Genomic DNA, 23,848 nt, shown 5'->3' with positions numbered 1-23,848 from the left:
ACTTTATTTTTTTAGGGAGGTTTTGTATTTTAACCCCTGAAGTAACCGTATAGTTTATTTTTCGTTGTCTGATTACAATCTCCCAACTTGCTGACAGTTCGCCTTTGAAATGAGTCAGCTTTGATCAGGGATGTGGCAGCCAGACAGGTCATTTTTTCTGTCTGTGACTTAGTCCAACCAGTTTGGCAACAGCAGGACCCCATCCCAGTTTAGGGAATGGAAAATGGTAGACACAAAGTCAGTCTGTGGTGATGCGGCCTGCCCCCTGCCTGTGGGCAGCAGATTGCCCCCTCCTCTTTGATCTGACTAACTGGGTCTCCCAAAAGGCAGAGTCCTTTGCCAGCCCTCTGCTGTCCTCCTCAGGCACCTCTCCCTTTGCTGTGTCCTCTCCAAGCCCAGCATTGCTAAATGATACAAAATGTGTCCTCACTGCCTCCCACTTTCCTTTTCCTCTTCCCTCTTTGAGGCTTACGTCTCCCTGGATCTTTTTCTTTTCAGTAGAGCAAGGCAGTTTCGGCCTCCACCTGAAAGTGGAAGTATAGGGTCAGGCACATGGACCTCCAAGCCCTGAGGATCGTGAGCCAGGCTAACGCCACAGGGGACTACTTTCGGAGGATGTGGCTGAGCTGGAATATGCCCCCATCTTCTGGAGGCATGGTGACAAAGAAGGGCAGCCTCTGGCTGAGTCTGAGTTCAAATCCAGGCACCATCATTTACTAGCTCTGTAACTTTGGGCAAGTTACATCACCTGTGAGCTCCTATTTCTTCAAAATGTGAAATTAAGAGGATAATAGTCCTGAACTCCCAGGGTTGTTGTGAGGATTCAATGATAACTGCATATAAAGCATGTAGTATGGTGTGTGCCACACAGTATGTGCTTAATGAGAGCTAAAATCATTGCTTTTATTTTAATAATTATCATTGCCGACCTTATCCATCATCACCTTTGTCCAGAGGAGAATAGCCAGGGTGGTGAGAGAACCAAAGCTTTGTTCTATGAAGAGTATTTATTTGAAACTCTTTTATGATATTATGACTCACGCAAGAGACACTATGCCACCTTTTATCTCCAAAGGGCTAGAAGGATTAATCACTGGGGTTCTTCACCAAACTGGGACCAAAATTCAATTCAGTTGGAGGTAGAGTTTTCTGAGATTAGTGCCAAATGGCTCTCATAGGAGGTCAGAAGGTTTTTACCACTGGCAGTTTAGGGAAACTTGGCATGGAGCTTGTGCAAGGGATTCATGCATCAAAGAGGAGTGGGATTGGGCTAGAGGGCTTGGCTGGCCTCTTCCATTCACAGAATTCTCTGATTCTGGGTTCCAGGAGGGCCTGTGCTCTTTTTTCTAAAGAAAGACTACCTAGAGGAACATGCCACACTGTGTAGTAACTTCATGTGATTGCTGTGCCTCCCCCAGCCACCTGTGATCTCTGAACTGGCCTCTTATTCTTGCATCTTTTACATAAGTTAATGTCCATGCTCTTAATTTTGGTTTTGGATGAGTTATTTAGATACTTAAAGCAATTAGGCCTTATAGTGCCAGTATTGGTTAAGAATAGTACATCACCAAGGCAGGAGAATCACTTAAGGCCAGGAGTTCGAGGCTGCAGTAAGCTGTGCTCATGACACTGCACTCCAGCCTGGGTGACAGAGTGAGACCCTGTCTCTCAAAAAAAAAAAAAAATTACATAAATGTTTTTTCATCCTGGAGAATGGTTTTGTGGGGATGAGAGAGTCAATGGGGACAGGCAATTTGCAGGACCTCTGCTCTCCCACACAAATCAGCCTTCTAGGAAAACCTCAGATGCACAAATTTAGAATATATTTTCTTTCCCAAGAAGCCATTAACCCTAACTAGGAAGACAGACAGAGGGGAGCAGCTGCTTCCTCTCTGTTATAAACAGCCATTTTGATCACAGAGAAGGGCCTCCTTTCCATTCGTTTCCAGGTTTGTCGCGTTCTTGCGCAGAGACAGTTGTGTGTTCCAGGCTGGGGTTTATTTTTATCGGCAATACAGATGTTTCTGCTCTTGTGCAAAATTTCATTAAAGTTCAACCAGTGGTTTACTGTGGCAGGAGGCTGCCAAGGTTAATATTTCTGCAGTGCATTCCCTTCTGTTCATTCTTGGCACCAAAATATTCCCAGGTGGGCATGTTGTGCTGGTGCTGGATATCAAAACTACACAACAGAATCTCCAGTGCATCTGTTGAACTCAGATGGAGTCTCTGATCACACAGAGCACATCAGCTTTGTCTTGAAAATGCAGGCAGGGAGATGCTCCCTCTGGTGAGTATCTGCTCACCCTTTAATGCCCTTTAGCAGAGAATGCCTCACACTGCAGAGGCTGCCTTAGGGGCCAAGAAAGCATTTGGCAGCATGAAATGCTACATCCTTCCACTTTTTCCACGAAATGGTGGGAACAGAGCTTCAGATATGTGTCCAAATCCTGTCCGTGGCTTAGGCAAGTTACTTACCTCTATAGAGTGTCAGTGTCCTCATCTGCAAAATGGAATTAGTCATCCCTGCCTCATAGGATATTGTGAGGCTTCATTGAGATGCTGCATATAATTAATTGAGATAGAGCAGAATGCCCTGGGGCAGGGAAGGTGCTTGTGAGAGGAAACTCTTAAATGAGCCCTTGGGGATTCCCCCAATGGTAGAGGATAATGTATAGTCCAGGAAAGCCCCTCATTCTTCACCCTGCTTTTGCAATGGAAAAATTCTGCATGCAGCAGAACCAGTTCTTCTACCTGAGAGCTTGAAAAAGGCAAGTTAAAAGTAATAGCAATCTGACTTGTTTGACGTGTGTTTCCTCTGCCTCGCCCCATCTGTGGCTTATCAAATTGGAAAGTGGTCAAACAAACATGGCCCTTGTCTAGGAACAATTGACAAGGGTAGAGTAGAGCTTGAAAGGGGTGTGGCTAGGATGAAAGGTGAGACAAATGTGATATGGTATAAGGTGATCTGTGGCCAGTTTGCTTGATGACTTTTACTACTGACTTTCTGAATCCAGGTCTACTCATTAGGTCAATGAGAAGAGCCAGACCTCATGCACTTAAGAGAGCAGGTGTGTGTGTGTGTGTGTGTGTGTGTGTGTCCTTCATGTCTCTGGAGATTTGTTAGGGTCATCTGGTTGAAAATAGATAACGTTCATACTCATTTTATAGGTCTCCATTGAAGAAGGGAATATGGAAAAAAATTATTCGTTTTCAATTACAACTTCACCAAGTGTATGTCTAGTTATCTAGGATTATTTTAATCAGTACTCTTTGTAAGTCATCCCTCTCACATACCTCAGTGCAGTGGCAATTGCAATTTCCAGCCCCAAGTCTTGCAAGATATGTAAGTGCTGAATGAATCATCAACAAGAGACAGTCTTTTTTAGTCCATTTGAAATTCAGGGTGGATCTTATTTTAATCTTGAGAAGGTCAGTTATCAGTGGTTGAATCTGTGGATGGTCTTGTGGGAGGAGCATTCTGTTAATCAGCGTATTGTGATAACCAGGACATTCCATCTCCTGGCTGTGTTCAATGACAATGACATAGTGGATAATGTGTTCCTTTGGTGGTTTCTTTGTAATCCATCAAATCTGTCCATTTTTCTATTTGTCCTTCCATCCATCTATTTATCCATCCATCCATCTGATAAACATTTATTGGCACTTGAGTTGACATGAAACTTACAAGGGGATTTGGAGATAATGATCATAGATCCTGCTGTTAGAGACTTTAACATGTGAAATAGGGGATAAGACATGTAAGGAACTGGATGAAAAGGCCAAGGAAAAGTTTGGGATGAAGAGTGGCATTCTAACCCAGTGCTTTTTGAGAAACCTGTAGGATCCCAGTTTATGAAGACTGTGCATTCCCACTGCAGGAGTAAAGGCCCAGAGGCTGGAAAGAGTTGGTTCTTTATGAGGAATCACCAGTAGTTGAATTGGGCTGAAGTGAAAGGGAGGAGTGGGAAATCAGGGCACCTGCTTAAGTGGCAGTTCTTGAAAGTCAAGTTAAGGAAGTAGGACTTGGTTCTGTAGGTGCTTGGGAATGGTTTCAAGGCAGGGGTGGCCAAGGGAAGACTTTCTGGCCCTCATTTGAATCTGGATGCATACTGACAGATTCTGATAGGTCTTCCAATTTTTAAAGATTAAGTGTGAGCTGAGAGATGAGGCAGTCTCAATGATGAGTGATGGCTGATTCAGCAAAGCCAGGCATATGTAGCACTACTTACATTTTCTTCCCTCATGGCTTCTTTTTTCAGACCTCTTCTTATTTTTAGTTTTTGTCACTTTTATTAACAGTTTCTCCACTGTCACAGGCATTCCTCTAAGACCTACTCTCCAGCCACACCTCTCAGTCCTCTAGGAATGAGAATTTGGAGATGGGGGTTCAGTGTCCATGACTTCTTCTATCTTTGGAATCTGTCCCTTGGCTATAAATAAGGCTGTTGCTTAGTGCCAGTATTGATGGTATTTGCAGCTGTCCTCTGGGAGATGGACTCAGACGAATAACCTATTTTCAAGAGGACATGGCCATTAGGTGACAGCTATTTATGGTTCCTATTGACTAGGGCCAAACCTGAACTGTCACTGACATTAAAATTTCATGAGCTGTGAGCTGCCTTTCCTTATCAGGCTGTCTCTTTCCATTTATTTGAAATATCTAACCATGTTTATCTAGGTTCTTCAAAAGATAATCTTGAGGAACGCTTGTGTTGTGGCTGCTGGGACTTTACCAAATGTACTTCTCATCCCCACAACGTCCTTCTAAACCAGAGCATTCACATCTCCATTTCACAGAAGAGAACACTGAGGGTCAAAAGGTTAAACTGCTATCCCAGAGTCACCAGGTCAGTTCATAAGTGACAGAGCCAGAATTCAAACCGACTTCTGCCTAAAATCAAAGCCTGGATAATTTCCATGAAACCATGCGTGTCTGATTTCTGAACCTGGAATTTCACTACAGAGGTTTTTATTTATTTATTTTGTCCCCTGATAGCTCAGTCACTTGGAGTTAAGTAGTTGATTGAACATGCAATTTTTAAAGCTCATTCATGCTGCATTTGCTTTAGTGTAGTAACCAGTGTTCCATCTTTATAGAGTTTCTTTCCCACACTCTTATATGAAAATAAACAAGGCCCTAAAATGTCAGGCAAGATTCCTTCTGGCTTTATAACCTAATGTATTTTATAGATGGCTGAATTCTCCAGTGAATGTTTCATTGGAAAATATTCCTTTCCTGACTTCTGTTTCTCCATCAAAGGGATATTACATTGTAAGTGATAACTATTTCTTAGTGGCCTTGACATTGCAGTTCTGTGTAGGAAATTATCCTGCATCAGTCACTTCTGTTGTCATCAGATCCCTTTCATCTCAAGTACCTGCATTTCTTCAACTTAAAATTTGGAACATGATCAGGCCTGGGGCCAGGGAGAGAACCTCTTGATCTCTCATATCAGTGTTGATTCTTAGAAAGAAGAAGGTATGATGATTGATAACCTGGTCTTTGAAAGCAGAAAACCTTGGTCGAATGTCAACTTCGCTTCTTGTTAACTACTAGACCTTGGGCAGATCGTGTCTCTGAATCTCAGTTGTTTTATTTTTACAGTGGAGATTCATTTCTAAAGAGGGGATGGGGAATTTCTTTTGGTAATCTCATAGAGGCTTTGTATGCTGATGCTTTGATGAATTAGAAAAAACAATGCTAGAGACCCTCCTTTTGGGGGAACACTTAAGCCTCGCTGTCCCACTCACCATATAATACAGATTTTCTAAATATTAAGAAGTAACTTGGGTGTCAATGAAATGCCCCTCTTTCCTCTTTCAGAGATAATTATCTATATATCTCTATGTAGAGTGTGGTATGATAGCTAACCCTGCCTGGGCATCAGAATCCTCTTGAGATCCTTGAAGGGAAAAGAAAAATGGTCATCCAAACCTACTGACTCACATGCTTCAAATATGGGACCCAGGCATCTGTGTTTCTTAAAAGCTCCCCCATGGACTCTGATGCACAGCTAGAATTGAGACTACTTATGTAACCAGCATATGGGGCAAATGTGATGTATGGATTGTGGACAAAGCCCATGGAGTTTCCCTGCCATGGGGGTAAAGGCGTCAGCAACCCATGGCCTTTCTGTTCATTCATAGAAAGTCCGATGGTCATGATAATTTGCAAAGATAGTTTCATATGACAAATTAGAATATCCCTTCCACAATACAAACCAAAGCTCTAAACTGGAATTCTGGTCAGGACCCTGAAGAAGGAGAGTGAAAGCAGCTGGCCTCCTCCACCCTCACCTTCCTGCTCCACCCCCAGGGAGCTACACAGAAGACAAAGATGCTTATTTAGATGCTGCCTTCTTGAGCTGGTTTCCTGCTCTGCTAAAAGCTGGGCCTTTCTTTTTTGGGGCACATTTAGGGTCCCTTCTTAGAACCCAAAATGCACCTCTGTGCACACTCTCTCCAATGAGACTTTTGAATTCTTTGCCCCAGTGGTGGGGGCTGCAGGCCAATCCCAGCCTGGAACCATCCTCTGGTGCTACCACTGAACCATTAGCCATGCTCTTCTCTCTCCCTCTAGATTCTCAGGGCAGGAGTCAGGCCTCAGGCCACAGCATCCCTAACTGCAGGGATATCCACTGCAGGCTCCCCAGTGACCCTGCTGAAGTTCTCACCCACCCACTAGGTTTGAGTGGGTGAGCAAAGGATGTGCTCATAGCAGTGTTCTCCAATGATAACCTCCTCTCAAAAAATTATCTCTCTACACGTTCACCTGTTTTTCTATCCTCCATCTGATACAGCAGGAAAAGTTGTGAAACTGGCTCTTTGATATTCCTTGAAATTCTGCATTTTGCATATTTGTCCTGCGCTTGCTTACTTTGGTAACCACTAACTGTGGTATTGGTGCCTCAGCTTAAGCCAACTTAGGAGTGGCCACTCTGTCATGGTGAATTACCCGCATAGTGGCAGGTGGCTGTCGGGTGAGATGAGCTTGGTATTGGGACCTGGCTATAAGTCCTTAAACAAGTGTTTTAACTTCTCTGAAAAATGGGACTAGTCACAGAAACTAACTCTAAGATTGTGAGGATTAAATGTGGCAAACACATATAAAGGGCTTAGTGTGTGGCACATAGGAAGTGCTAAGTGGTACCCATTGTCCAGCCTCAGTTCCACTAAAACTCCGGCCATCTTAGCTGCCCTCCTTAAAACTTCATTCACTGAGGGGCACCAGCTGGAGAGGGGTTGCATCGCCACTCCATGGGGGAACACTCCTCTGGCTCAGTCAGCTCCTGCCTAGGAGCTGTCAGAAGCCGCCAAGGAAAGGTCCCATTGAGAACTGAACACAAAAGTGGGGTCACAAGAGCTAACTGAATTAAGCAAGTTATCAGGCAGTAGAAAATGCAGTTAGATATGCATCCATGAAGCAGATGGCCTGCACAAAATGATTAAATTAGTTTTATTAAGTTTGGAGAAATTAATTTGTCACTTTATTATTTTTTCTTTTATTTATTAAAAAAAGAAGAGATGTGAGTTTGTTATCTCTGGCAAAAGAGATTTGTAGCAAGTTCATCTGCTAGTGGAAAACAAGAGTTACACTAGGACCTTAAAAAACAATTGTCTTTTTATTGTCTATTAATAGTCAGTACAATTATGTAGAATGTGGCCCAGAGAATAGAAATGCTGCCACCTATTGCTGGTAAAACCTGGCTTATGTTACCAGTCATATGGGGGATTTTTTTTGCCCTTAGAAATAAATCTTCACATCATGGGTTATTGAATATTTAGTTCATTTTGGAGACATTTTTATGCTACTGGTGATCTTAGGATCTGATTTTTTCTAGTTTATTGATTATTAATTACAGTGTCTCACATCAAGTAAACTTGAGGGAACCTCCGGCATTTTTGAGTCCTTCTTTTAATGGTGAGGAAGAACCAAATGCAGAATCTTTATCTAAGAACAAATGGGAGCTTTTGAGTTAGAGCTCAGCGTTGTTAACTGGAGATTCCCAGTACTTATTGTTTGGACACAAATAGTTCTTTCATGGCCCTTTTGAATGGATCAAAGCAAAACCTGGAGTTTTGAATGGCTTCTTTTTTGTTAAGTCCTTTTATCCTGAACAGTTACTAATGAGTATTCTAGGAAATTCATGCATGCAGGAAGAATTTCTTGTACATAATAACTAGGGTATAAACTTTATATTCACATACCCTTGTATGTTGTTTGTGTGTTTACACACACATGAGAGTTTCTGAAATTTTCTGATCTCAAATCAAACATCAGGCTAGCATTCTGCTCATGAAATGGCTAAATCCACGTGTTATCCATGGAGGATTAAGCATTGGGTTTTCAAACCTGGTTTCACACCGTAGTCAACTATGGAGTTTTGTAATTGTTCTTTTTTAAAAAATAAACTTTAAGACTAGATTTAATTTTACAGAAAAGTTGATAGTACAGAAAGTTGCCATATACCCCACCCATTATTAATAACTAATATTCACATAGCATATTTGCCACAGTTAGTGAACCCATGAACCCACATTGAAATATTATCAACTAAAGTCCATACTCTATTCTGATTTCCTTAGTTTTTACCTAATGACCTTTATCTGTTTCAGGATCCCATCGAGGACACTACATTTGATTTAGCTGACATGCGTCCTTAGGCTTCTCTGGGCTTGACAGCTTCTCAGACTTGCCTTGTTTTTGATGCTCCTAATGGTTTTGAGAAGTTATAGTTAAGTATTTTTGTAGAATGGACCTCCTCACTATTGCCCCCAAACTGGGGTTTGTCTGATGCATTTCCCCTAATTAGACTGAAGTTGTAGGTTTTGGAGAGGAAGACCACAGAGGTAAAGTGACATTTTTCATCCCATCCTATCAGGGTCATGCTATCAACATGACTTGCTAATGTTTATGTTAACCTCGATCACCTGGCTGAGATAGTGTTTGTCTGGTATCTTCACTGTAAAGTTACTCTTTCCCTCTTTTCCATGTTTTACTCTTTGTGCAGCCCACACTTAACCTTGAGAGCAGAACATCTACATACTTTATTTGAAATTCTATTTACATGGAAGATTTTTCTATTCTATTTATTTAGTCAGTCATTTCTTTATAGCAGTATCAACCCATGGGTATTTCTTTCACATTTTGAGTTATAATCCAGTACTACTTTATTTTGTTGCTCACATTATTTTGGGCTTGGTCAGCTTTGGCCGTTCATTGGGAGCTTTTTCACTTGGTTCCTGTGTCACTTTGACATACGCCATCATTGTGTTTTGGAGTGGGGATACATGCCTACATTTTGGCACTATACTATGCTCCAGGCTTATTTTAAATACTTCCTGCCCCAGTCCAGGAATCACTTCTCCAAGGATCCCTGGTTCTTTTGATTGGAGAATGCTATTAGAAACCAAGATCAGGGGCTAGATCTGCTTGTTGCTACTGGGCTGTTGTTATTTTTAGAACTTTTTAGCTGAAAGAACAAGGATATGTACACATATTTACAAATATCCTATCTAGATTCCTTTACACTGACATACTATATGGATCAGTATGTAATTTATACTGATAAACTATACTATAGTTTAGTTTATAAACTGAGAGTGGTTTTTAGTTTCTCTAGAGTCTTCAACTCTAATCCATTACCACGTGGCTCATCCTAGCCTTCCATCTTTGTTCATCTGTAAGCTTTCACTCCAACAGTGAGAACATCCTGTGAAGCTTGTTAATAAACACACCTGGGCCTGGGCCTTATGGCCTGAGGTTGAGGTAGATGCCCACCTGGGGTTTTGGCATCTGTATTTTAATAAGCTTTACACAGATCAAACTCTCCCAATATAGGCTCTCATGATGCCATGTATTTCTCCTCTGTTCCATTTGTCACAGTTGCCCTTTGGCGTCTTTTTATAATATCTTTATTTGGCATCCTTATTTGATTAATATCTGTCAACTCCCTCAAGACAATAAGCTCTGTGTCAGTTTTGCTCATCATTCTGTCCTCAGAAAGGGTACATTGTAAGTATTTATTAAATATTTGTTGAATGAATGGGTGGAATGACACACAGCAACACTGAGGAGGAAGAGAAAAATGTGTATGATTTATCGAACTCTTCCTACATGCTAAACGGCTGTCTAGTTGCTTTCTAAATATTGTCCAGTTCAGGGACTTGAATCAGGTCCGGCTGACATCAGAATCCACACCCTTTCTGTTGTGGAGTTCCTGCTGGTAGGAAACCTCTTGTCTTCTGCTTTGTATGTCATGGGCTCTCCTACTGGCCTGGATGGAGCTGTGTGGGTGGCCCAGGAGGAGGTCAGAGGGGGAGAAATGGCAGCACCCATTTAGAGTGTCACCCAGGCCCCATTAGGAAATTGACTCCAATTTGGTTTGGGAAGGGGGGTGTTTTTTCCTGCCTTTTCATGCTCACAATGAAGGTGACATTGATTTACAAGTCAGTTGGTTGGAGCAGGGAAGGGAGGCTTCTATGGGTGGAAAAGATCAATTAAATGATTATCCCAGCTGCCACACACTAATGCCTTTCTTACTGAGTTTCAGAATCAGGAAGCAGAAGGTTACCACATTTAGCCTTTTACAGGAAATCTAATTGCCAACCTTGTGGTGCCAAGGTTTATTAGATTGGGAAGAGTTGCTCTTAGCGGCTGGCAGTTTCTGGCATGACAGAAAGCTTTCCACTGGCCACCTGGAATTGTAAATGACTGCCTCCTCTTCCTTTTTGCCTGCTTTTGCTAAAGTTTTATGCATATAGCCTTTTGTGATTTTTATCTTTTTGTGATTTTTATCTGGATTCTAGGGGAATGGGACTTAAGCTTGGCGAGCAGTCAAAAAAACATTTATTGAATTCCTACTATGCGCTATGCCCTGGTCTAGTGGCTGAGAACTGCAGTGGTGAGCAAAACAGATTCACGTTGTCTTTAGAATCCTTTGCCTGGAATGGTCTTCCTATGGCTTAGTGGTTCCCAGACTGTGGTGTGCATGAGGACCACCAGAATGCTTGTTCAAACCCAGTCTGCTGATTAGTTTTTCCATCACCTTTCCATGGTCCTGTTCACATTGAAAAAAGGCGATCTCAAGAGCAGACCAGAATTCAGTCCAGCAAGCAACTCTTGCACAAATTGCACTGCTAAGCTGCCGCCCCCGCAATTTCTGATTCAGTAGGCCTGGAGTGGGCCTGATAATCTGCTTTTCTGATGAGTTCCCAGGCCATGCTAATGCTGCTGGTCTGGGAGAACCACTCCCTGAGCCTTTGCAGGGTTGTTCTCTTCTTATCAGTTGGGTCTCTAATCAAATATTACCTCCTTAGAGAGGCCATTCTTGATTTCCCTACCACACTATCCTTCTACTCCTGTTCATTCACTCTCTAATGCGTCTTCATAGCACTTATTATTCTCTAATATTAGTTTGCTTATTTTTTATTGCCATTTTGTCTCTCCTACCCCTCATCCTCAATAGAATAAAACCTCATGAGAGCACTTCCTTAGACCCTGTTGAATCCTCTGAGTTTATCAGAGTACCAGAATATATGATCAATAAATACCTGAATGAATGAAATAATTGCAAGTGTAATGAGTCACATGAAGGAAAGACCTAGGATGCCTTGGCAGTATAACAGGTAGACCTAAGGTGGAGCAAAGACATTGCATTTCATCCTACTTGGAGCAGTTTCTAGCCTAATTTAAACACTGCATACCAGAGTTTTGTCTTCAAGGTTACAGGCTGTGGGGTTTGTTTGCGATCATAGCAGGCCACTCTGGATTTGTTTAGTTTTTCCATCGCCTTTCCATGGTCCTGTCCACAATGAAAAAAGTCAATCTTAAGAGCAGATCAGAATTCAGTCCAGCAAGCAACTCTTGCACAAACTGCATCATGAAGTTGACAGGCCCCTATCTCTGAGCTTGGCAGGAGGCGAGGCCTGAAATGTACTTCTTCTAATAACCTTCCTCCTGAAGCCTATACTCATTCCCTTGTTGGAATCTGGAATCCGGCACCCATGCCAATGTCTCAGTAGCCTTTTCATAATCTCTACGAAGTTGAATGAAGGCTCAAACTCTTCTTTGCAGGAGTGAGACCTTCCAGTGAAACATGCAGATTCCTCTTCTGCACTGGCCTTTTAGAGAAATGTAAGGGCAGGCACTGTTTTTTCTTTTCAACAGAGTCAAGCAAAAGATGAGGCACGTGGAGGCACCATGCGACTAAAAGCTCTGAGGATGATTGTCAAAACCCCACTGGAGGAGTTGGAAAGCATGTAAGGTTTTGCTCTTGTGTGGCCTCAGCAGCCAATGCCTGGTTCAAGTGAAGTTTGCACAGTCCCTTGGCCTAGAGCTTCATGCCCAGCTTTTGCCAAGCATGGGCCGAGGGGGGGAACGATTCCCCAGGTTTGTTTGCCTGGAGCAGCCAAAGAAGTGGTGATTTATTTCCCCTGAGTGTGTCATGAAAATGTAAGCACCGAGAGTTGGATTATTTTGGAGGGTGAGAATTTGATGGGGGAGATGGAGATGGAAGAATTGCAGCAGTCTGGAGTCAGGGCTGGGGGCCAGAGGGCCGCCCAGTGGGTTGGGGTAACATAAGCTGCCGCTATTCAGGAGGTGGCCTGTGTAAGAAAATCTGACCACAGCGGGTGCGTGACTTCAGCTAAAATTAACCTTGGAGGCTTCACACGCTTCCACAGTGCTTTGAACTAGACACCCCCAGAGAGGGCACGGGACGTTGACTGCTGAGGACCGTGCTGCTGCTGTGGGTTGAGCCATGCCTATAAGCATCAACTTATGGGTTCCCACTCGGGGTCAAAGTCGGGATTCCTGTGACCATTATAAAGTGGTAAGCAACCTCCAGGGATGTTGGCAGAGTCTCTGGGGAGAGACGATGAAGTTTATTTGAATTGGGCTTGTGTTTAGAGATGGTTTCAATTTATTTTCTATGCAGAGCAGAGACCACGAGCCCTCCAAGCAGGACTTTCATCTGTGGAAAGCTAGAAGAGCTAGCTGCCACCTTTCTGCTGCTTTTTTGTTTCATACGTCTGCCCAGGGTGAGGGCTGGTTGGTGTATTTTTAGAGCAGGTAGAGAAAGATCTGTCTGGACATTGTTGGTGGCCTGAGAAAATACAACTGCATAAACCAAAGGCCAAGCTGAGGAAGCTGAAATTGGGAAGGTCCTGGATGTCAACAGGTGTGGCAGGTTGCGGTTGTTTTCTTAATTGTGGGCCTCAGCAGGTGCAAAAGAGTTGGAGGAGAGGTCAGGGAGTATTCCAGAGGGCTTCATTGAAGGAGGGATTTACCTGGGGGAAACTGGAAACAATTTCCTGTTCAGTGAGACCCAGGGATGTCCTGGGAAGGGCCCACTGCCCTCTCCCTCCCCTGGCCAGGGCGACCTGAATGGGATCTTTCAAGCTGGAAGGCGTCTGCACCCATGGCTTTCTACTTGCTGCCGAGAATCCATTTGGGAGCATGCATTCACAGAGCAAAAAGGCAAGATGCACTTTTCTTCCTTTATGCCTCCTTAACCTTCAGACAGTTACTGTAACTCAGGGGCTAATGGCAGCCCTGGTGCCTGCAGCCATGTGGCGCTCTGGTTTTACAATCAGAATGGTCACTTTTTTGTTTGTTTTTAGAGAGCAGATCTCACTGTGTTGCCCAGGCTGGTCTTGAACTCCTGAGCTTAAGCAATCCTCCTGCCTCAGCCTTCTGGAGCAGCTGGGACTCCAGACTTGAGCCACCATGCCCAGGCAGAATGGTCACTTTGATGTGGTCAGAGGCCATGGCTTTATGACAGAGAGAGAACCTTCTTAGCCTATTCTTCTTGTAAAAATGCTGTAGTTTACCCTCCCCTCCTAAAACTTACCCTTCTCCCCCACATATCTAACCCAACTTCCTAGGCAACATTAGCATTATTAGGTGGTTTGGCAGGGGCTTATTTTCTAGGAAAGAGTGTGCTTCTCTCATCTGCTTAATGATTACTGTATACAGCTGACCCTGGAGTGATCTGTTATAAAAACGTTTAAACCCCCAAAGCATTTGCTTTGGTGAGCAGATATTCTGTGTGGCCCTTTATGTACAAAGATATGAATGATGTGGGTGTGAAAGGTGTAGGGAAAAAATCCCTGCATGAAGATATGTTTTCACACAGTTTTGAGGTCATTTTCAATGTGAGCCACTTTACTGAGTCCTCTATTTGATATCCTCTTGTTCCTTCATCCTCTGGGTGTGTGGCTCATTAAAGGTGGAAGGCTGCTGGGATATTGGACATGTGTGTCGTTTGCCCTAGATGTCTAACACTACCCAGGCGAAGCACAATTAATGGGGATGTCCCTGGGTCATCATTATTATTTTTAACTCCTGGGGTCCAGGCTCACTGCCCTGTGGAAGAGATTTCTTTTGAGGTAGAATGTTAAAAATAGACATTTCAATAGGAGGCAGCTATGGGATGTGGTTCTGAAGTGGGATGAACACATCTTATATGCCTGCATGGGAATTTCCATCCCCTGCTGGACCTGGCTGGATAGACACAGAATTCAAATTCCCATCTTCATAGGAACGCAAGGCTCCTTCCAGTTCCATCCTAGAACTTCCTCTTCATCGTGGTCATCTGAATGACCTGGTCTGATTTTTGTAACTGCCTTGTGGCATAAAGATGACTGGACTGAGTTGGAATACCTGGTCTGTCATACAGATGCTAACCTTGTCCTGCTGGTATCTCACTGGCTTCATCCATTCTATGGGGAGAATGCAAGCTGCCGCCGCCCATGTTTCCCAGGATTGTGGTGAGGCTCAGATTGGATTGTGTTTATGAAAGAGCTTTATAAACTGTAAGCACTGCAGATGGGAGGCAGAGACAGCACTGTTGTTAGGACTTTATTATTCTTCTTGAGATGAATCAATCAGGGCCTTCTTCCAGGACTTTGGAGAATAAATAATATCTTTGTGCAAATTGTTCTTTTGTGCTCTGGGCCAGGTTTTCCCCTGGGCAGGGGAGACACCCCTTCTTTCCTAGGTGCCAGCTTGGTGTTTGGTAGTCTTCCTAGTAAACACCTAGTATAATAAAAATAATAAACACAAAAAATCCGAGATGCCTCCAGGCCTGAGAGCTCTGACATCTGGGCTGGAGAAGGGCCCCGGGGCACAACGGTCATTTCCACCGTGGCCAAGTCCCTTGGCCATGGAGTTGCTGAGAAAGGAATGAGGCTCCTAAATGGGGAATGAGCAGGCGAGCACGTTCCTGAGGCCGGGCAGCACCAGCCACTGCTGGGAATTGCCTGCCTTCCAGAGTTTTTTAAAGCCTTTGCTACACAACTTTCCCACAAATGACACAACAGTCTTTGCCAGGTTCTGTGCCTCTCTGCCCAAAGGGCTGGAGGGCCGTGGCCATTTATGAGAATGTCAGATCTTCTCTAGTCCCTCTGTACTTTCCTTCACCCCTTCATCCCTCTGCCCCTTACCCCTCCCTGAGTACTTCTGCAAGTGTGCTCATAGGTGCTTCACATTTTTTTCCTCATTCAATTCTTCATCTAATTTGGTGCAGTAGATGCGATTACAATCTCCACTTCACAGATGAAGAAACTGAGTTTGAAGAGTTTAAGGGACTTGCCTGGACTTGGATACATTAGTAGAAAATTCAGGGAAGTTTATGGTTCATAGAGTAACATCAGCACAGAATATCTGCTCTCCTAAGCAAATGCTTCCAGGGTTTAAACATTTTACAATTGATCATTCCAAGGTCAGTGCTTTATGGTCCATTGTTTATGGTTGGCATCATTATGTAAAAATATGTAAATATACATATAATATTTATACACAAAATATAATTTTCAGGCCCTTCCACCTCCCTCTTTCTCCAGGTGAAGCCAGAGGAGGCTCCCATCACCTTTTTTTTTTTTTTTCCCCTCTGTGCCTTCGGTCACAGCCCCTTATGCAGAAAAAGGGACTCCACCTGGGGACCTCTCTGGATCTACTTCTCCCAGATAAATCAGTCTGCTGTGTAATCTTTCAGGAAACCTGACCCCTCTTCTCCTAGGGGAAATCCTTAAACTACCTACCACCCCACTGCTCAGGTTTCTTGGGTAAGAAACATTCTCAAATAATCACCATGAGTGCACACGGTTTGCCTTGGGTGTTAGGAATTTTAATAAGCAATGTACCCCTTATATAGCCACTCACCTGCAGTGGTCTGAATGGCCCTAAGAAAACAAAAACAAAACAACCAAAGAAAAATCCTTTACCATTAAAAAAAAAAAAAAAAAAATCTCTCCCGGGCTTTCCAGAGTGATTACATAGACTCACATCAGTCTCCTGGGGTTAAAGCATTGAGGATCCCATTGGAAATGTAAATGCTTTTTGGGAACCGTGACTCACCTTTCTCTGCCAGAGCTGCGTGCCTGGGACCTAGGAAGCCCTGATGGAATGGAATATGGGTCAGGTGAGTTTTGAGCAGAGATAATTAGTTAGGTCCAGTGTCTGGAAATGGGGGAACACCTGGAGCGGGGCTTTTGGGACACCTCAGTGGGTGAAGAGGTCCGAGTTGGGGGAGGGAAGGACTGGGCAAATTGAGGATGGGGCCAGTGCCAAAACCAAAGACACTCATGTGAAAGGAGGGATGGGGTGGCCAAGAGGGCCTTTGAGTCAGCAGTCCTTGAACAGGTGCTCTGTAACAAGCACACTGAGAGGTGCTGCAAAGGGAAACCTTGAGCTCACGCTCTACCCACTTGGCCCTGTAAATAAACCCGGGTCACTCTCTTAATGGGGAGTAACTGAATCTGGGCTCCACCTCACTTGCTGCTGTCCCTTCACCTACTAGGAAGCAGAACTTGGCACCTCTTGTCCTTTCTGAGAAGGATTCCACTTGCCCTAGAAAGCACCAGTAACAACACAGATCGCATTGGAGATCTCCAAGGGGAGAGTTCAGATCGTATTCAGTCTCACTAAAGGCCTATCGATCTCATCTCCAAGCCTTCTCGCCCACCCAGATAGCCTCTCTGTGCCCCACAGGCTTCCCAGCTCCAGATCTTACCTCTCTCCTTAAATTCCCTTTTTTTCATGCAAAGCATTTTAGCACAGTCTACTGTCCCCTAAATTTGCATACTCGTACCCGTCATTCTACAAAACAAAGAGATTTCCAGTTTGGGGGAGGGTGATGGGTAAGGAGGGAAAATAATAACTCATATGTTTTTTTTCCTGTCCTGCCTGTGTGTATCTAGTGATGTTTTTTTCTCCATCTCATCTGTGTATACTCAGTGATGTTTAACAGTTGGCCCTCCAAGGAAAAAAGCCTGATAGGTAGTACTTGCCAATTACCATGGTGTAAATCCTTCTACCAAGACTGATTTTGATTTACCAACTCTGAGCTGGGAAGAGATGTACAGTAGTGCATTATTATATAGTATTTCCCTCATACAGATATAATAGGTGTAAATAATCTCATGACCATAAACAATAGTACAACACAGTAAAATAATTAGAAAGTGATATGTTTTAAATATTTACTATCACCTTAAAAATATAATTTTAAGTTTATATAATTTAATTATTAAAATAATGGCTGTAGTTAACAATCAGCTCCAAAATTTACTGGAGATGTTACAACCAACTCTCTTGAACCAGTCCATGCCTGCCCTGGCATACCACTGTATATGTGTTTATACCTTTGAAAATAGCACTTTAGTATCCACAGTCGGGTGGGTCCTACTACCAAGCTACTGAAATTGTCTCATGGCAGTGTTACTTACCAGCACCTGCTGTGGGCCTTTTGCTATGACTGGCCTAAAAGCAACATGAAATATGTTGGTTTCATGGACTTTATAATCTAGGCAGTGAAGGGGAACATACTCATTCATCTGTCCCACCCATTCGTCCATTTGTCTATTCAGGCATCCCCCACCATTTAATCATTCATCTCTTTTTTTCCACCCACTCGTCCACACTTCCATCCATCTGAACATTCACAGATCTTCCTCCCTCCCTTCCTCCATCCATTTTGCCTTTCTTCCATTCATCCATCTACCAACCCACCAGTAAATCAATGAGTGCTTGTTTATCATGCTCCTGTAGTGAGTCAGGTGTTGTGCTCGTGTTTTAAATATATATATATATAAAACTTGTTCTCTACTCTATAGGAGCTCCTGATTGAGAGAGATGTGAGTAGTTAAAACAGCCAGGATAAAGGCTGATGCAAACTGCTTTCGGAGGTGAGAAGAAGAAATGAGTAATTCTGTTAGGAGTAGGAAAGGAGGTTGGGAATGGCTTTACGGGGACTGACATTTACTTTGCTTTTCAGGTTTCAAGTGGGCATTTCCTAGGTGGTGGGGGAAGGGCACCCTAGGCAGAGAGGGCAGCGTGTGAAAAGGCACAGAGGCCGGGGAGCCGGTCCCACAGGGTTGTTTTAATTGCCTTCTCTGAACTCCCAGTTCACACAGAAGCCTGGCAGGCAGGATTGGCTTCTAGGAGAAGGGGGCGTTCTGCTAAGTGGAGGGGACAAGGAGGCACATGGGACCTGAGAACCTGCCCACAGGGGCTGAGGATTAGAGTAGCATGGAACTGTCATGTGAGGGATGCCACCAGCTGATGCACTTGAAGGCATTTTTTAGGGACATGGAGATGATGGAAATAACAGAAGGAAACTAACAGTAAAGGCACCATCTATGTGCTAAGCACTTTACAAACCTTGAGTCCTCACAATAGACACAGCCGTCTTTACAATAGAGTATTATCCCATTTTACATATGTGAAAACTGAGGCTCAGAGAGTGGTAGATTGCCCAAAGCCACAAAGCCTCGGCGTAATCTGTGTCCAAACATGTGCAGAGTTCTGCAGATCTAAGCTCTCATTCTATCTCCTCAACAATCCTGAGACGTTAAGCAACCTGTCGGACGTCACCCAGGACTCCAAGGTCTTGGCTGGGCATGGTAAGGCCGGAAGTCCTAGGGAGCCTGTGCCTAGAAGGTGGAGCTGAGGTGTTTGGCTGGATGAGGGCAGCGGACAGTTCCTTTATCTACAGTCCGCAGGTGAGGGGAGCTGTGGAGGTTTGAACAACTAGATGGAGGCTATGACTTAAAAGATCAGTTTGTGACCAGAGAGAGGTTTTACAGTTGCCCGGGTTCTCTCTACCCCCTTAGGTGTGTCTGCCCTGCCAGGCAGTGGCACTGATTGATGTCTGCTATCAATAAGTGTGCTTGTAGCTGCTCCCAAGCCTTTCTGCAAGGGCCTGATTCCCATCATACCAGAGGAAGCACTTGGAAGGAGAATGCATCTAATTAGTCAGTAACTAATGAACGAAAAAAAAAAACACTTGAAAAATTCCTAGTGGGGCTCTGACATTTGGCTTTCTGGCAGCTAGTAGACATTGTGGTTAAAAGTTGTTCAGATCTAGGTTCTAAGGTTGGAGAGGGTGGGAGGAAGTGCTGTAGAAAGGGACTCAATTTTGTTCTGAAGTGACCAGTAAGAATTCCAGTTTTCAGCCTCATTTGGACTTATTTGATTTTCCAGGGAGTTTCTAGGGAGACCTGGAGACATATTTTGCCATGGTGAGAGGTGGTAGCTGTGAGGCTGGTCAGCTTGAGTCAGATGGAGCTTCACCTTTTATTAGCTGTGTGATCCCGTGCACCTTAACCTCCTAGAGCCTGTTTTCCAGTATGTAAAATGGGGCTGATCATCCATTCAACAGCTGTTTAGTGAACACCTACTATGTGACAAGGACTGCTCTGAATGTTTCGTCCTGGCCTATTGGAGCTGTTACTCCAGTGAGTGAGAGAATGTAGATGAGATTACAGGTACAAAACACCTGGCACGCAGTAGACAGAGAAGTACAGCCTTCATAGTACATAGAGGGTAGTGATCAAATGAGGAAATGAATAGGAAAGTACTTTCTATCATGTGAAATGTGGTACGGGGCATTGCCTGTCCAGGAAACAGTTCAAGAAAGGAAGACTATAGGTACTGAGTGTGGGTTATCCTGAGGTGTGGATGAAGCAGGCACCTATACCCTCTTCCTTAAAATATCACCTGTTCCTCCCAGCACGTTCACCAGCCTGGTTTATTTTTTCTTTTAAGGCATAGTTTCAAAACCTCTGGATGTACTGTGCACACCCACCTGTGGCTTGTTCATGTTCCCAACAGACAATGCCACCATTGTGTGGCTGTGGTGCCATTCCCAGGCATGACCCAGTGTCTGCTGCTGCATCGGGTCCCAGACCAGCCTTGCACACCACAGACTGGAAGAACTGGGGAACTTTGCCCCTGAGTGTTTCCCTACTTGGATATAGTCCTGCAATGCTAACTCCTGTTATATTGGCATTTTTGTTTTTGCTACAGTGAGATTGTTGTGAAACTATGTTTGCTTTGTGCTTTGGTGACATGGGAAAGTGTCAGCTCCCCTCTTGGGTCTGTTAGCCCTGAGTGACAAGTGGCCAGCCCTGTTCCCAGGGACAGGGGGAACACTGTGATGGTTATTATGCAATATGCCTTTCCCTCTCTCTGCTTTTTCCACACTGCTGTAGCACTTGACCTTCTGTGGCTAGTGGTTTCTGTGTGGGCCCCTCAGTAACAGTGTAGCATCATTAGGAGCCAGTTATTGCTTTCAAACCCTGAGTACTTGTCACGTAACATTGGGAAAGTCACTTTACCTCTTTGAGCCTCAGTTTCCTCATCTGTAAGATGGGGAAAATAATATCTCCCTCACAGGTGGGTTGGAAACTGAAGGAATCCATTGTTGGTAAAGTGTTCACATTGCATGGCATCATCTTCATGGTAATTATAATCACAGCTAACCTGTTGAGCCCTTGCCATGTGCCAGGCATTGATAGATTATCTCATTTCAATCTCACAGTAACCAGAATGGGTGATCCATTTTACAGACGAGAAAACTGAGTCTCAGATAGTTTTAGTAACTTGCCCAGAATTACTCTATCAGGAAATGGTTAGAGCATGTTTGGAACTAAATTATCTGACTCTAAGAAGTGTTCTCTTAATTGTTTCACCACAGACATTTGGCAGATGGTAGTTATTATCCTACATAAGACTGGAGCAAGCATTGCCCCCTGCACAGGTAGATGCTCAGACAATGTTTACTTCATGCACCAAGGCACACTTGCAGCTCTAAGCTACTTAACTTGATATTCAGAGGCAAAGTTAAGAGTAAGGATAGTCCCGGGATGTGGAAAAAGATGAAAATCCTAATTAATGAGAAGCTGTGCCACTCTCGCTGGTCACTTGCTCTGTGTGACTATCCCTTTGAAACAAAGGCTTCCACATGGGCAGGTATTAAGGTTTATGTTTGTTTGGTGGTTGTGGAGACAAGTAGGTTACTGCAGATAAAAAGTGAAGAAACTGACAGATGGCTCTTCCCCTCCTGCAGCTGCCTTCTTCTGGGTCCAGACAGGGATTTATACCCCTTGGTATAATGTTCATGTTAACCATATTACAAAACGTATGTCAAGAGCAAGCGCTGGCAGTACAATTCCTCATATGCTCAGATGGGGAATAGAGAACCCATTCACATCTCAGTGCTCCTGGACCCCAGCTTTCTAGGAATCTTACCTGGCTCAAGATCAGCTGAGAACCAAAGAGCCCTCCCTGCTCTACCTAGGAGCAGCTCAAAGGGGTGTCACAAAATCCTTCTGCTTATGTGTTTTCCTTGAGGGAAAAGTTCCAGTGTGGCTCTTGCTTAAACAGTACGTGCTCTTACTTTATACAGAGTTTTGTTTGTTTGAGACAGGGCCTCACTCTGTTACTCAAGTTGAGTGTGGCGGCGATCACGGCTCACTGTAGTCTTAACCTCCTGGGCTGAAGTGATCCTCCTGCCTCAGCCTCCTGAGTAGATGGAACCACAGGCACATGCTGCCACACTTGGCTAATTTACTTTATTTTGAGATGGAGTTTCACTCTTGTCACCCAGGCTGGAGTGCAGTGGGGGGATCTTGGCTCACTGCAAACACTGCCTCCCAGCTTCAAGTGATTCTCCTGCCTCAGCCTCCCAAGTAACTGGGACTACAGGTGCCTACCACCATGCCTGGCTAATTTTTGTATTTTTAGTAGAGAAGGGGTTTCACCATGTTGGCCGGGCTGGTCTCAACCTCCTGACCTCAGGTGATCTGCCCACCTTGGCCTCCCAAAGTGTTAGAATTACAGGCGTGAGCCAGCTAGAGACAGGGTTTCACCATGTTGTCTAGGTTGGTCTTGAACTCCTGGGCTCAAGCTGTCTGACTGCTTCAGCCTCCCAAAGTGCTGGAATTACAGGTGTGAACCACTGTGTGCAGCTTATACAGTTTCTAAAGACTCTGGGGTCTCTTAAGGAAGGTCCAGCAACTTAGTAGGTCCTAAGGACATATCCATGTAAACATCAAAACACTAACATTCATAGTGATGTCTCTGGGGCTGGGGCCTGTTGGGGGCTGGGGGGCAGGATAACATTAGAAATACGTAATGTAGATGACGGGTTGATGGGTGCAGCAAACCACCATGGCACATGTATACCTAGGTAACAAACCTGCACGTTCAGCACACGTACCCCAGAACTTAAAAGTATTTTTAAAAAGACAAAAAGCGCAATTGTGTTAATTAAAAATCAGGGATCATTAAAATCTGTTTGGAAAAAAATCCCAGCAGAATAGTTTAAAATGTGTGGCTCTCAGAAGTGTGAACCTTTGGCAATCTAGAATGACTTATTCCTCCAAAACTTAGTGTTATTCATTTGAATATTAATAATCGTTGTTTATTTGCTACATACTATGTGCCAGACACTGAGTTAACCACTTATATGATCTCATTTAATCTGTAAAGCAACTGTATATCACCACTGCACCAGTTCAGAAGGACACTGACGTTCAGAAGAGACATGACTCCCCAAGGGTCATCTAGCTTGTAAGGCAAAGCCAGAGTTCAACCCTGATCCACACCCACACCTGAGACTATAAACACTTGCCTTTATGATTTTGTGGTTGTGGAAAGCCCACAAATGCCTCAAATAATACATCAGAAGATGGCAAGGATGGGGATAGAAGGATGGTCATTGCCCTAGAGGTTGGGCATGTGGGACACTGCGGGGACATTGGGCAGAACCGGACTTTTCTGAGAAACCGGGGAGCAGAAACCCCTGTTGTGCTGTACAGCCTTGGGCAAAAGATTTGCTTCTCTGTGCTCTACCTGTTTCTCCAGTGTGTAGGGCTGGGGATACCATTTCACCTATTTGACTATTGTAAGGCAGTGTTTTTTAATCCCAAGGTGGGAACTACATCAAAAGGATACACTAAACCGTTATAGAGAGAGGGAAGTGGGAAAAAGCCACCAGCTAATTTTGGTTTCCTCACCCCATGCAGCTAAAAGGTTATGTGGACATGTGGCTGATACCTGTGGGGTGGGTATCATACTCCTTGCTAGATGCTGCAGATGCAGAAATGAATGGGTCACCAGCTTTGCTCTTGATAACAAATGGTGCATTTTGATTTTCTTAAAATTTTGAACAATTAAATAAACAGTGACATTCTTTGTGGTGTTCAAGGACAGGATGAACATGCTACTATTGTTGCAAAATCATTTTCATACTCCAGAGCATTCAGAACTACACCATTTAACTACAGACTGCTCAGTCTTAGAAATGACATTGTGTTGGCTAGGTGTGTTGGCTCATGCCTGTAATCCCAGCACTTTTGGGAGGCCGAGGTGGGCAGATCACTTGAGGCCAGGAGTTTGAGACCAGACAGGCCAACATGGTGAAACCCTGTCTCTATTAAAAATACAAAATTTAGCTGGGCGTGGTGGTGCACACCTTTAATCCCAGCTACTTGGGAAGCTGTGGCAGGAGAATCACTTGAACCCGGGAGATGGAGGTTGCAGTGAGCCAAGATTGCACAC

At 44.0% G+C, this 23,848-nt stretch overlaps 1 protein-coding gene across 14 annotated transcripts in view; it reads left to right on the top strand.

Moving 5' to 3' along the window:
• Positions 1-23,848, top strand: part of NAV2 (neuron navigator 2) — a 767,244-nt gene that overhangs the window by 448,890 nt on the left and 294,506 nt on the right. The window contains exon 1 of one of the 14 annotated variants that reach the window (XM_065528384.2): positions 12,696-12,833. The exons of the other annotated variants lie outside the window; for them this stretch is intronic. Coding sequence (XP_065384456.1) covers positions 12,762-12,833 — 72 coding nt within the window. The 5' untranslated portion in view covers positions 12,696-12,761. Of the gene's footprint in view, positions 1-12,695; positions 12,834-23,848 lie in introns of those variants that run through there. 14 annotated transcript variants of the gene reach the window in all.

Source organism: Macaca fascicularis, chromosome 14 (assembly GCF_037993035.2).
Source record: "Macaca fascicularis isolate 582-1 chromosome 14, T2T-MFA8v1.1".
Taxonomy (NCBI): Eukaryota; Metazoa; Chordata; class Mammalia; order Primates; family Cercopithecidae; genus Macaca; species Macaca fascicularis.
Note: the sequence above shows the minus strand (reverse complement) of the source record. Positions and strands in the feature narration are given on the sequence as shown.